The following is a 13,831-nucleotide window of genomic DNA, read 5'->3' as shown; positions in this document are numbered from 1 at the left end:
GGTTGGGTTTCTTATTGGACCTTTTCCAATGAGTTAACAAGGTACGTGTGACTCCCAAGGATGCAAAATATGCATATATAGTGTAGATCGAAGGTTGGTTCCATGTGACCATGTTTTGTAAAGGCAAACCAACTTTCCTTTTTTATTTGAACATTGAACCCCTATGGTTTGTTTGAAATGCCAAACTCACAAACCAAAAGCTGTGTTTAATTGAAATTTGTTCTCCAAACTTACATATCCACATGCATTTAGAATCCCTAAATTCTTAAAGCTAAGATTTTTTACCGTACATCGGCGTACAAATTCTTCAAGCAAAGCCACGGAGAATAAAGCTTACTAATAAAAAGTAATTAATATTTCTTTAGGGTTTTTATATTGTTTCGTATGAATATGAATGGTACACTTGGATTCAGCTTATTTAATCGCATATATAATAGGATCTTAGTAAGTAACATGATGATTGAAATTTGCAAATTAGGTTTTCGAAGACAAAGATTGAATCACCGACTGGAAATTACATATCTCAGATTTCAAAATCCATGTGAATATAAAAGCTTTTCACTTTCATCTATGCATACCGATGCATACCGTGGTGTTTGAAGTTTGAACCCACTTTTTCACAGTTCACGACTAAAATCAGTCAAATATGGACATGCTCGGGCAGCCTTATGGTAAAAATAAATAACAAATCTAACAAATAACCTAATTAAGTATGCACAAAGCTTCCTATTCACACTTAAAAAACGACTAAGTCTATAATTAAGGAGGCCTACTATATATGAAGGTGTGCCCAGGCAACTTGGTCAAATGAGGAGCTAAGCTAAGCATGTGCTTCTCAAACTCACTTTTACCTGTTTCATTTACACACACACATACGTATATTATATTGAAATTACCCCAGGAAAGATTGAGAATGAGTAAATATATGGATGTCCATATGGGGAGCAGAGTCTGCAACTAATTAATATTAATAATTTAATATAAAGTCCAAAACCCTAGGGCTAACTTGTATGCGGGCCAACCTTGGCCTGCCTTGGCCAGAAAAACAAACCTCCTCGTTGCATGCATGGCGGGAGACAGGCGCTGAACACCGTATCTTCCATTCCACGCGATCACATTCACAACACTTTTTCCAAACAATTTCAACTATATATATATATATATATATATATAAACCAAAGCTTCATTTGAACACTGCTTTGTTTTCTGTTATTTGTTTTGATCCTTTTCCCCAGAGAACCCCCCTAATCATATTTTAATTACGACACATAGTGTTGACTGACTAGCCGTACGTAGCTTAATTTGCTGCCTTGACCTATATTTGGACTCTATAAAGACCCCCGTTCCATTTCATAGGGTTCCTCTCTTTCGGTGGCTGTCGAAGTTGAACAACAACCCAAAGAAGAAAAGGAACAGAAAGATATGGTGTTTTTAAGGCTCATCATTACCCTTGTACCTTTCTTCATTTTGCTACATGTAACACACGGAGGTACGTACATTTCAACTTACGTATTTGCTCTTTTCCTTAAATTTCTTAAATGATGAAAGTATATATATATATATATATAGCTTTGATTCTTAGTTTGATGTTCTTGTAGCTTTGAGCAAAGTACCGGCTTCTGATGAAATTGGGCGACCAATACCAAGAAGAAGCCCCGTAAATGTTGAAAAGGTACTAGTACATATTACAGAATACTCTGAAAATACATACATGTTCTAGAAATTTGATATAACTTATTCTCTAATAAAATCAGGAAATTTATGATGGCGTTCCTGCTGCCATGGATGAAGTTGAATGTACAAGAATTATTGGGGGCAGGAAAATGAGCATGCCGGAAATGATAAATGAGGAAGGGTTCAATAATATTGGTAGAGAACGTAGGTTCATCAGAAGCATAAGTAATCGTCGTCGTCGTCGAATGAAGGTCAAAATCGATGGTTTTATACCTCTCAATGCCGATTATCATGTCCCGAAACCTCATCCACCTAAGAATAACTAAGGAAGAGCAAGAGAACTAGTGGTAGCAGTGAAGGCGGCGGCTTTAGTTTTAGGACACAAAGTTTTGTTATACTCTTCATTTCCTCATTTAGCTAAGTTTTTCATATATATAGGTAGCATTTTGTGATTTTTGTAAACGCTTTTGTTTTTCTATATCTTCTTGGGTTATCATTTGTGGTTATGTAAGCATTTTGCGGGAGCGACAACTTTGGAGTGTCGTACTTGCATGTATGGAAAAGATATTGGCGTTCTTCGATCCAAGTCCAAAATTCGTAGTCTGTCATTGGTTTTAGTCCACACTTTTTTTGCTATAAATTTGGGTCCATTGACTTTTATTAATTTTTTTCATGTGTCAATTTTTCCCTTTAAGGTAAATAAGGAAAGAACAGTAATTGAAAATCCAAATTAATGTATCGATTCTTTCCTTCTAAATAGATTTCATATTTTAAATTTGGAATCATTCTATTGCCGCCATGACATAAAAGAAGTTCATATAAAACAATGCAAGTAGGAGAATTATTGATGATATCTTCCCAACAAATATTTACCTGATTACTAGGTAAATATGATATAATATACCTAATTATTAGGTAAGTATAAGATAATGTACCTAATTACTAGGTAAATATAAGATAATGTACCTAAATACTAGGTAAATATAAGATGATGTACCTAATTACTAGGTAAATATAAAATAATGTACCTAATTACTAGGTAAATATAACATAATGTACCTAACACAAGTAGTATACTCTACTATACCTGATAAACATGTAGATTTTAGATAAAATGTGTGGATTTGAGTGATACAGCCAATAATCGTAAAACGCCACAACAAAAACATGGGAAAAATAGGAAAAATTGGAAGATAATTAACTATCAAGAAACAAAGGAATCGAAAATGATGTGGGGGGAAAACACAATTAATTGCATCTTAATTAAAGATATTAGGTGGGAATGAACTTTACAACAACAAAAACATGAAGCAAAAAAGTGAGCTAAACAAAATCAAATGTAAAACAATGAGAGTATATTAGTGAGGAATTGTATTATCAAAGAAGAAAACAAACAAACAAACAAAATCAGTGAATAACAAAAGTTGCGGCAAAGAGTAAAAGAATATTTATGTACCTATTGTACAGGTTGCCATAGTGCAAGAATACAAACAAAGCCACAACATAAAGAAAACCAACGTTCATATAGGAGAATGATTGAAATGTAATAGTTATTTCAAAAATTATAGAAGACGTGATTTGTTGCCTCGTTTAATTATTTCAAATATATAATAACTAATTATTATGACAAAATAAATTTCTTACTTTATTTAATTTTTAGGGGCATGATGGAAATGATAAAGTAATTTTAAAATGAAAAAAAAAAATGTAAATGTCAAAAGAAGAAAAGAAACAAGAAAGTATATAATCATACGTGGCACAAAAGTCAAAGAAGTTATATTAATAACAACAAATACAAGGATTGCATCCAACTTCTGTTTTCGATTTTGGAGTTATGCCAAATTTTCTAAAAGATATTTAATTTTCAAAAATTACAATTTATTCTAAGGCCCAAAAGAAAAGAGAAGAGAAAGCCCAGCCCATTAGTAGTAAATATTTAAGTTTAATTTTATTATATTCATGCCTATTTTCACTTTAATTTCCATTTCGCATCGATTGCAAATTTTTACTACCTGCCGGTATTTCCAGTGCAGCCAGACGATCCACCAAACTATCCAACTCCTTCACCGAGCTCCCGCCTTCTTTGATGGCCTCGAGTGCCGCTTCACGCAACTCCACGGCTCGCTCCCTCTCGACCCGCTTCTCACTCACCGATTCCGCCACCACTCGGGCCAACTCGTCCGAGTCAGGCACGCTTCCCGCCCCCTCGCACACCCTGACCCCCACCTTCAGCTGGTCTACCAGCAACGTGGCGTTGCTGAATTGGTCAGCCCCCATGGGCCACGCCAGCATCGGCACACCCGCCACCACCGCCTCAAGAGCCGAGTTCCACCCGCAGTGAGTCAAGAACGATCCCACCGCTCGGTGCCTCAAGATAAAGACCTGCGGTGCCCACCCTCTTATCACCAGGCCCCTCCCCGCTACTCTATCATCGAACCCGGGGGGGACAGCGCCGTAATGTCCCTCCGCGTGTCCCTTCGTGGGGCTCTTCACAGACCACACGAAGCGGACCCCGCTCTTCTCCAATCCCGATGCCAGCGCCTCCATCTGGCGATTGGTCAACACGGCTTGAGTCCCGAAGCACACGTACACCACCTTGTGATCCTCTACGCATGCGTCCAGCCAGGACTTGATGCGGTCTAGGGAAACCGAGCTGGACCCACCCCTCTGTGCGGGCCCGGATAGGTCATCATTATCCGGTGGGAGCAGCGGTCCAACGGCCCACACGCGATCGTGGCCCAGCTCATTCTTGAGATGCTCGAGATAAACTCGCTCCAACTCGGTGAACGAGTTGACGACTATTCCCCAGCTGGCCCTGTTGGCGTCGAAGCCGTCCTTGATGAATTCCGAATCTGGGTCTCCCTCGACGTAGGAGCGGTACACGGTGGAGAGCTGCCACCACGGGTATTTCGGGGAATTTGGAATTTGGGGGAACGAGAAGACCTGGTTTTGGTCGTTGGGGTCATCTCGTTTGGGGAGGCAGTGCCAGAGCGAGTCAATGACGGAGAGGGCCAAGGCGCCGGAGGGGGAGAATACGAGCCTCTGAATGCCGAGCTGGGTAGCAAGGCGGTGGGCCCAGCCCAAGAACATGTCGGAGATGATGGCGACGGGAGGGTTGGGGTGGGAGGTGAACCAACGGAGGAGAGGGTGGTGGAGTTGGCCCAAGGCGCACATCATGGCGAGGAAGGAGTGGACGGGGAGGTCCTTGACGTTCTCGAAGCCGGCGGGGAGGGAGGGGTGGGAGGGGAGAGGGAGGACGAGGGTTTGGATGGAATTATTAGGGTGGTTGTGGGCGGAGAGGAGAGGTTGGAGGAAAGGGAGGTTTTTGGGGGTGACGAGAATGGTGATGGTGAGGCCGCGGTTGGCGAGTTGGTGAGTGAGGTCGAGGAGAGGGATCATGTGACCCTGTGCTGGGTATGGGAAGACCAAGACATGGGTTGCATGGGTTGGGGTGGTGGTGCTTGAACTGCTCATGGTGATCGAGAGCAGTTAGGAAGTTTTTTCAAAGCTGTGTAGCAGTGGTATGTGTTTGAGTTGTGGTGCATCAATGGTGGAAACTGGAAAGTAAGCCGTGGGAGTGGGGTTAGGTCAATTATTGCTGTGACTCGTGAGTACATTTTTGCTTTAGCATCACTTTTTGCTTTTGTTAAATATCTCATTACTTTAATTGTCATTAAGATGAATATGCTATATCATCCGGAAAATTAAAATCATTCATCAATGTGACAAATTGGTTATTTGTTTTTTTATTTTGCGCGTAATGTAGGTATTGTATTTGGTATCCTGTTAATTTAAGCACATGCAAGGACACATTGATTTAAATGGTTGCAGTGCATTTGTTTCAATTAGAGTCTGCATTTTTTATCGTTTTCAATGGGGTCTTGGCCTCAAGTAACAAGTTGCATATCAAATAAAAACAATGCACAAAAAATTCAAACAAAACAGAAATTTATCTTCCTTTTTTTTTTTCTTTTATGGAGAAATAAGAATAACCAGAAACGAAAACCACAAGGCACACAGGCTCAAATAAATCAAAGTAAAAAGGAAAAAAAAAAGTTTAGTGGCAGACCATGCTCCCACCACACACGAGAAGGGGAGAGGCTGCCCTTTTGGCCCACCAAAGAGAAATTTTGCTTCCATCATCATCTGTCTTTAATATGGGAAGTACTACTCTCTAGTCTAGACGATAATGTTGGAACAAAATACTGAAAGAAAATAGCATGATAATAAAACTTCAATTTACCAAGTATTTGTGGAGACATACCTACCTACATCAGATAAAATTGGAACGATACAGAGAAGATTAGCATGGCCCCTGCGTAAGGATGACACGCATAAATTGAGAAATGGTCCAAATTTTTAATGCAAAGAACCCACTAGTGTAGTAGTTTGGAGTATTTATTCCCTCAGGCAAGATCCTGGGTTCGAGTCCTAGCATTTGTGTAGTGTGTGTGGGTTTAGTATGCTATCGCCCCTTTCAATAGGAAAGGTCCTAAAAAAAATTTTCATGGGCTGATCGACAAGAGAAAAATTAATGAGACGTTGGTAACTTGGGCCATGAAATTGAAGAACTAAGCCAGCCCAACCCATTTGCTAGAATCCTGATTCTGTTTTGATTTCTCCACCAAAATAAAGGCCCTCTAAAAAGGAAAGAAATTTTGGCGCATAAATTTTAACAAGGAAAAAAAAACCTCCGATAATCCCGATTCTGTTAGGATTTCCGTAGCAAAATAAAAGCTTCCAAGTCTTGGCGCAGAAATAGCATAGTAGCACTAATAAGCTGCCAATGGCAGGTGCCACAGACATGTCGTCTTCTTCTTCCCCAAACAAACGCCTGAAAACCCTTAAACCCGAGATCCAATTAGGAAAGGACCCAATCCAAGACTACCCCCAAGAAATTGAAAGTACATCTTCTTCTCAGAGCTGCGCAATTTGCTACTCCAACGATGAGAAAGCGGTCAGAGGCGAAATCGATTGCTGTGATCACTACTTCTGCTTCTACTGCATTATGGAGTGGTCTAAGACGGAATCACGCTGCCCACTTTGTCGAAGCAGGTTCACCACCATTCGTAGACACCGGAAAGCCGGTGTCTTTGCCCGCCAGCGAACCTTCAAGGTTCCCCTTCGCGATCAGGTGACAATATTTGTTTGTTTTGACTTGTATTGCTGATTTGGGTTTTTTTATTTTTCATTAACGGCTCTAATTCAACAAATTTATGATTAAATTTTACACTCAAATTTATGTTTCCGTCATATTGGTTGTGTTCTAATTTAACAAAAAAAATTGCTGCTTGCTAAAGTTCAATGTCTTCAAATTTATGTTTCCCTAACATTGGTTGTTCTGTAATTTTACAAAAAAAGTTTGCTACTTGCTGAACTTCAAATTCTTTCAAATTTATATTTCCCTAACATTCATTGGTTGTTTTGTAATTTGCAGGTTTACCATTCTCATGAACACGTTGTGTGTGATGTGTGCCACCTTGCGACAGATGAAAGTCTTCTGTTGCTTTGTGAGATGTGTGACTCAGCCGCTCATACATACTGTGTTGGACTTGGTCATACTTTACCAGACGATGATTGGTTCTGCCAAGACTGCATTTCTACGATTGAAAATCATGTCAGTTCTGATTCTGATGATGAAGAATTCATACCAACAGCTGTGCCATCTGACTTGCCCATTGAACGAGGATCAAATAGTCAAACCACAGTGGTTAATAGATATATGATGAGAATCCCTCAAATAGTCACACCTGTTGTCCCTGACGGGTGTACCAGTATTACAGTTGAAGTAACTACGCCAGCAAGAACACTACCACGTGTTTCCAATAGACCAAATGAATCAGTTGCAAGTACGCTACCAAGTGTTGCCGACAGACCAACTGAATCAGTTGCAAATACACTACCAAGTGTTGCCGGCAGACCAACTGAATCCGTTGCAAGAACACGACCAACTGTTGCCAATAGACCAACCGAATCAATTGCAAGAACATTGGATCGCCATCGCAATGTGCACACCCGTGTACAAGCACTTCGTGAAAATTGGAATTCCTTCCAAAATGGTTTGTTGAGCTTCCCTTCTAATTCATCTACATCTGGCTGCAGTTGTAGTCAAAAGCATAATAATGGCGTTGTATTCCATGAAAAATCAGGCGAAACACAAACCTCATCTTCTACAAGTTGTCAGCAACTGGAAAATCGAGAGAGGTGTGGTTCACATGATAATGATATTGACAAGGCGTGGAAAATGATGGATATTGCAAGGTCAGTACTGCATGCTCATGAAAAGTGCAGCAGCGCAGTTCAGTTCTCAAAACTTCCTGCTGGCAGAAGCAGTGATTCAATTAAACGAACTCATCATTCATGTTTTGGTATATCAGGTCAAGCGCAATCCTCATCTTCCACTGGTTGTCAGAGACCAACAAATCAAGTTGGTTGTGGCTCAGATGATATTGACAAGGCATGGAAAAATGTTCATACAAAGACCAGCAGTGTTGTTCAGCACCCAAAACTTCTTTCTAGGGAAGCGAGTGCCTCAAAAGAAGCAATGAATGTAAACTCAAGTGTTGATATTTTAAAAAGTCGACAACTTGGAGACTGGGATCGGAGAAGAACTGAAATGGAGGCCAAGAAATGTAATTCTCGTGAGAAAGAAACAATAAAACGTCAATCTTTAAAGTTGGAAAAGGAAAGGCAGTTCAGGGGTACAGCTCAGGAGGGAGTAGAGTCTAGCGAAGGCCTTTCAACTAGTAATTCACCAGGATTATTTGAATCTCAGTTTTCTGGGAACTTAAATAGGTCAACATTGTTACAGAGACATGCAAATCAGGCTTCAAAAAATGTCATTGATGAGCAAAGTGTGCCTGCTTGTTCTTCTTTTTATGCCAAACCAGAGCTCATTGCTTCTTCTTCCAGTAAACTAGATGTGCAGAAGAGAAATATTGGAGGGGCAGAGAATTGTGTGGAAAGCAAAGTCAGAAAATATGATGATGCCAAAAGCGAAATCAAATCTCTTGTCAAGATCAACTTGAAGCTTTTAAGCAAAGACAAACGGTTAGGTATGATTTTCATGCTTTAATTTAATACTTGATCTATATGCATATACTTATTTTGGTCAATGCTATAATTCGCAAGTTATAAGGGTAGGTAGTACAAATTTAACCCGTATCTATTCTCATAGCAGCTAAGCATTATTTTGATGAAGAGTGCACTATTACTTGAGAAAGAAAAAGAACAAAAGAGTAATTTACCATTTTCACCATTTGCATGGTGTAGAGAAAACAGGAAAGCGATAGTACCTTGAAACTTGTTTGGAACTATTTATATTTCATTGCATTGTTTTTTATACAGAAATATTTAGATCCTTTGCAATCTGTGTGTAATGTTTGTTTGTATGGATTTAGATGAAAGAAATTTGTAACATGAACAGAAGTTAATTACTTTTACTCCAAATTTGTTGCTTCTGCAGAAGTGGATGCATTCAAGGAAATTGCATGGCGTTCCACGCATACCATCTTGGCTGCATGTGGTTTAGAGCATCCAAAGTCTGGCATGCCTTCCTTTCCAAGCTTAGTATGCTGCCACACCGAGCAGTTTCATCTGCAACATAAATCCAATTTGATGCCTAAGTCCTGCCGAGATTGCTTTTATGGTTTTGTAAAAGATGTAGTCAGTTCCATTATGGCAGGTTCTGCAAAATTAAGTCGAGGTTTATCATAATCTGTCCTGACCGCCGCATTCCGGCCACCGAAATAGTTTGCACCCTCCCTCCTAAAAATGTAATTTGTTTTGGTTCATCTATCCCGTAGGAGCAGGAATGTGGAGTTAATGAGTGACTGACTGAGCAGTATGTAACTGATTTATTCATTAGTTGTTGTCAGTCATAAGCATGAATAAGATCCCTAGGGTTCCAATTGTGTATTGTCTAATTCCGTTGATTCTCATTCATTCATTCATTCATTCTACGAAATAAAAAATGGATTCTATTTGTATGAACTCGTTTTATTGTATTTATTTTACAAGCTAACATTTAGACATTGAGTGCTATATGCTTCATTTAAAATCAAGGTAGGGGAGTAGGGTGGTTGTCCCACTTAAAATACTCGATGGATGATTTATCTGCCCTTTTGAACATGTAAATCTCAGCTAGATTTAATGGGAGCTAGATTTAATGGGAGCACACAGCAGAACACCACAAGTAAAAGAAATGACTAAAATATAATTGCAGAATTAGTTCACACACTTAATATATATATAACCCCCTATGGATTTTGCTTTTTCCTCATTTCTGTCTATACTTTTTTTTCCCTAATTTTCTACAAGTGATTTCTTGCTAAGACTCAAAACGTTTAGAATAGGCCACAGGACTGCTTCCAGCGATGACAATGTTCTTCACTACTACAGAGCTCAAAGACCCCCCAAAAATATCTACAAAAACAAGAGCAGTTTGTCGTCTGTTCCATGCTTCTACATCGACTGCCAGTCAAATTATGTCAAAACTTGCAAGATGATCCCAGCCTCTGTCTCTGCCCAATGGTTGCACGCCTTCGGTTGCCAAAGGCAGGGTACATAAGCTCTCTGAACTTTTCAAGAAACAGAATCCATTGCTCCTCACTCATATCAGCAACCTTCACAAAGCTTATTGAGGTAGGTAACTGATCATTTGCACTTCTTCTGATTGCAGATACAGTACCAATTCTCTGTTGCTGGCTTCTCTCACCCACATCAATATTTTTCAGAGACATGGACAATTTTGAAGCAGTTTTATACCAATTTCCCTCTGCCCTGACTGGCCTTATATCAGCAACCTTCACAATGCTTGTTGGGGTAGGATATGAAACCTGGTCAAAGAAGTCACTTGAGATCACTTGTGAAGGGTCTACAATCGTTGCATTCTCACAATCTATATCAAAGAGAAACTCTTCGTTTCCTTCTTCAGCCTCAACGTTTGACATGTTTAAATCTTCTATAATCCTCCTGGCCTCAAGGCATACAGCCTCAAGTTCGCTTGGCTTCTCCTCTCGGCCTCCGAACTCCCTACTCATCATCTCACCAATCTCAGCAAGACACAGTCCAAAAGCCGTTGCTTCCTTGAGGAATATTGTGCACAGGACCAGAACTCTAAGGCATGCCTCCCGAATCATAGGCAGCTCCATCTTTAGCATCTCAGAATCACAAATTGGATCGAGATTCCTTATATACTCAAGCTCATCCTCAGAGAAAGGAATTGATGCCTGAGGCCAATGAATCCACTCAAAATATGGATCTTCCAAGTGCTCTGGCAAGCAAAGGCCATGATCAATTGGAATGAGCTCCACCTGACCAAACTCCCCATCAAGCTTTTTAACCAGCAGGTTCCCTGCATGCCTGTCAGTGTTAAAGATCCTAATATCTAAAATGCCTATTCTATGAACAGCTGCTACTGGAAAACTTGAGGTTCCACAGTCACCAGCATCATAGTCATGAGGGATGAACTGCTGCAGTGATGCAATTTTGCTAACCCTTTTCTTCTTCTGAATCTTGTCCCCGTTGACACCATAATTAACATTGAAGATTTGATGTGCAACCTTCACAAGAACAGTTGGAGGCACATTAGCAAAGTGATCATAATCCAGAAGGTAGGCAGCAACTTCTCGAAACCCTGTTTCCCCAACTCGCACTGAACTCTTCAGGCCAGGCTGCCCAAGAGCTTTGCCTACAAAGCCTTTAGGGTTGTTCGGTGCAAATGGCTCCTCATCTGTTGGCTTCACGATGGCAACACTCTCTCCACTGATGTTCCTGAAGTAGTAAGCACCACCTAGCCCACTATGAACAGGTATTGGATCAACCCCCTCCTTGATGGCCGCCACAATGTCCTTAACCAGTTCATCAATTCTGGCAAAGTTATTTGGACACCCTAAAATCTCAATAGGATCACTCTGATCCTTCTGCAGAAGATTCTTTCCTGTAGGTGAGAGGCAAGGAGTCGATGAGCTTCTATGCATGGCATTTCTTGCAAGTAGCAGTGGGGAATGATTGCGGATGGCACTAAGATCATTGTTTAATATACGATCCCCGAATGTCAAAGAGCTCTGGTCGGTAGGTACACTGAGGGCAAGCTGCAACCTCCTTTTGACTGTGTGGGCATTGTCACCCCTTTCCAACTCGATTCCCAAGACGCAGCCAGTCTCAGTCTGCACAAAGACACGTCTCCTCCGAGCAAGGTTTCCTCTTGTGCTCTCATGGCAATCCCGATTGAGCAGCCCACTGATGAGTGTCACAACCATCTGGGTCTTAACAGGACTCTCCAACTTTGTAGTCATGAAATAAAGGAGGAAATTGTTACTTCCAATCTGGAAATAGAGGTGATACCAAGGTGCAAAGTCTTCCCACTCTCGCAGCAGGTGGCCAATGGCGGCTGACCCAATTGAATGAGAGACACGAAAGGCTGCCAATCGATCATAAACTAAGCTAACTTTACTCTAGAAAACCATTTACAACATAAACACAGGCAACCTATGCAGTCAGTCAGGGACTACATCAGGAAATCTTTCTGATGGCCTGGCCCTACTTGATGATTCAGAATAATTAAAACCTGCCAAGAATAGGTGTAAATATGTCTCATTACATACAGCATACATAAGAAGAAGTAACACAAGATCATACAACAACTAGTATTCAAACAATATTAATCGTAACCCTATATTTTCAATTGATCAGTAAACAAAACTTACGCAATCCTTCATCATTCCTTTAATTTTACTTGGACCATCTAGTAGGACAATAAAATATCGAAACATCTAAAATAGAGAGGGAAACCAGTTAAACACTCTCAAAATTGACTACTTTTAATAACCAAAGAAGTTACGTCGATTTTGTCTTAATTACCCTGTTTGGCTGCCGAGAAAAAGTAGAAAAAGTTCCATTTCTGTTTGGCTTGCTTTGCTGCAGTTTCTCGTTAACCAAACGGGGCAAAATAGGTAAGAGAAACTTCCTCTGAAATGAAAACTTGCAAGAAACCAAAATGAAGTTGAAAATCAGAAACTAAAGATATCAGCCAACATACGAGTATTGCGTTAAAGAAAGAAAAGGTTCATGTTCGTACGAGTTCAAGATTGAAAACTCACCGGCGTCTGAGACGCCTCGTCAGAACTTAATCTTGGAGGCCAAGATCAGCGAGAGAGAGAGAGAGAGAGAGAGAGAGAGTTGATGATGATCAGGCGTGGAGAAGATCCAACGGCTATGATGTAGCAATCAGGGGTCTTCCAGTTCCACAGAGAGAACTGTCTTTCCCCAAAAGCCCCAAAACCTCTCTCACTCTTTCCCTATTTTCTCTCCTTGGCTTTGTCTCTGCGTGGATCCTTATTATGAACGTAATGTGTTTGTTGTACGAAGAAGAAGCCTTCTCTCTTTTTTTTTTTTTGGGTCAAGTAGAAGAAGCCTTTTCTTGTTCTGTGATTTTACGACAAACACCTGATATCATCTTGACCGCCTTTGACTCTCAAGTTCGTAAACGACGACTGTAGGATCATGGGAGGATGTGTGATCATGACCATTGATTCAGTGGTACTGAATCTGTACTGTACGGAGAATCGCGCGTTCAAGACGTGGAAAAAGTTTTGGTGGGGGAATTAAGTGACACTGTCTTGTCTGCTCACATAAATAAATAAATAAATAAATAAATAATTACATTACATTTGCCGCTTGTTTACCGGCCTGCAGCATCAGCAGGAGGCAAGACTCAAGACAAGACCGCATATTTCCAAAAAAACAAAAAGTAACCACCAGGCTTTCAAGAAAAAATGAGCGCCATGCTACCCGGGTATGGGCTCAAAATGTGGGCTGTAAGAAAAAGTGGGCCGTCCTTGAATTCCTTCTCTTTTTAAAAAAAAAAAATTAGAACCGCCGTTGAATCCATTAACCCATTTTGTGGAATATTCTTAAAGATCTTGAAGGGAGATTGTAAGGAGGGGTTCTTAACAGCCATCCGATCAATTGCATAGCTATTATGAACGGTTAGATTAAACCACTCAACACACTCTCTCATTATGAAAACTCCCTTTTTTTTTTCGAGGATGAGAAAATAATCTTAAGGAGCCAAACTCTCATCCTAACTTGGTGTGGGCTTTTTCATTTTTTTTCATTTTTTATCAATTTGGGCTTTATCATCCACTACTACATA

At 40.3% G+C, this 13,831-nt stretch overlaps 3 protein-coding genes and 2 pseudogenes across 13 annotated transcripts; 3 read left to right on the top strand and 2 right to left on the bottom strand.

Annotated features, from left to right (window-relative positions):
* Positions 1-1,422: 1,422 nt before the first annotated feature.
* On the top strand, positions 1,423-2,051 carry LOC148294636 (uncharacterized). Its single transcript, XM_088253172.1, has 3 exons — positions 1,423-1,489; positions 1,599-1,672; positions 1,755-2,051. The coding sequence occupies exons 1-3, from the start codon at positions 1,423-1,425 to the stop codon at positions 1,998-2,000; spliced, it is 387 nt and encodes a 128-aa protein (XP_088109298.1). The 3' UTR covers positions 2,001-2,051.
* A 1,373-nt stretch (positions 2,052-3,424) lies between these two features.
* On the bottom strand, positions 3,425-5,488 carry UGT89B1 (UDP-glucosyl transferase 89B1). The gene has a single exon (XM_021954247.2). It carries the CDS (start codon positions 5,146-5,148, stop codon positions 3,649-3,651), a length of 1,500 nt encoding a protein of 499 aa, XP_021809939.1. The 5' UTR covers positions 5,149-5,488; the 3' UTR covers positions 3,425-3,648.
* On the top strand, positions 5,143-9,666 carry LOC110753353 (uncharacterized). 3 transcript variants are annotated; one of them, XM_088253090.1, is made up of 4 exons: positions 5,143-5,281; positions 6,477-6,808; positions 7,112-8,729; positions 9,140-9,666. In XM_088253090.1, the coding sequence occupies exons 2-4, from the start codon at positions 6,479-6,481 to the stop codon at positions 9,388-9,390; spliced, it is 2,199 nt and encodes a 732-aa protein (XP_088109216.1). In that variant the 5' UTR covers positions 5,143-5,281; positions 6,477-6,478; the 3' UTR covers positions 9,391-9,666. The 3 variants fall into 3 exon arrangements, with proteins under 3 accessions (XP_088109216.1, XP_021809938.2, XP_021809937.2); XM_021954246.2 differs by lacking the exon at positions 5,143-5,281 and having other exon boundaries at positions 5,878-6,808; positions 7,112-7,733; positions 7,824-8,729; XM_021954245.2 differs by lacking the exon at positions 5,143-5,281 and having other exon boundaries at positions 5,880-6,808.
* Positions 5,927-6,035, top strand: LOC148294635 (U6 spliceosomal RNA; annotated as a pseudogene).
* A 253-nt stretch (positions 9,667-9,919) lies between the features above and the next one.
* On the bottom strand, positions 9,920-13,116 carry LOC110753316 (phosphatidylinositol 4-kinase gamma 7 pseudogene; annotated as a pseudogene). 8 transcript variants are annotated; one of them, XR_015835828.1, is made up of 4 exons: positions 12,777-13,116; positions 12,538-12,657; positions 12,384-12,449; positions 9,920-12,244 (listed from the first exon to the last, which is right to left on the bottom strand). The product of XR_015835828.1 is annotated as a phosphatidylinositol 4-kinase gamma 7 pseudogene, transcript variant X7 (transcript). The 8 variants fall into 8 exon arrangements; XR_015835827.1 differs by having other exon boundaries at positions 12,538-12,645; XR_015835826.1 differs by lacking the exon at positions 12,384-12,449 and having other exon boundaries at positions 12,755-13,116.
* Positions 13,117-13,831: the final 715 nt, after the last annotated feature.

This window comes from Prunus avium, chromosome 5 (assembly GCF_965620075.1).
Source record: "Prunus avium chromosome 5, drPruAviu1.hap1.1, whole genome shotgun sequence".
Classification (NCBI taxonomy): domain Eukaryota; kingdom Viridiplantae; phylum Streptophyta; class Magnoliopsida; order Rosales; family Rosaceae; genus Prunus; species Prunus avium.
Note: the sequence above shows the minus strand (reverse complement) of the source record. Positions and strands in the feature narration are given on the sequence as shown.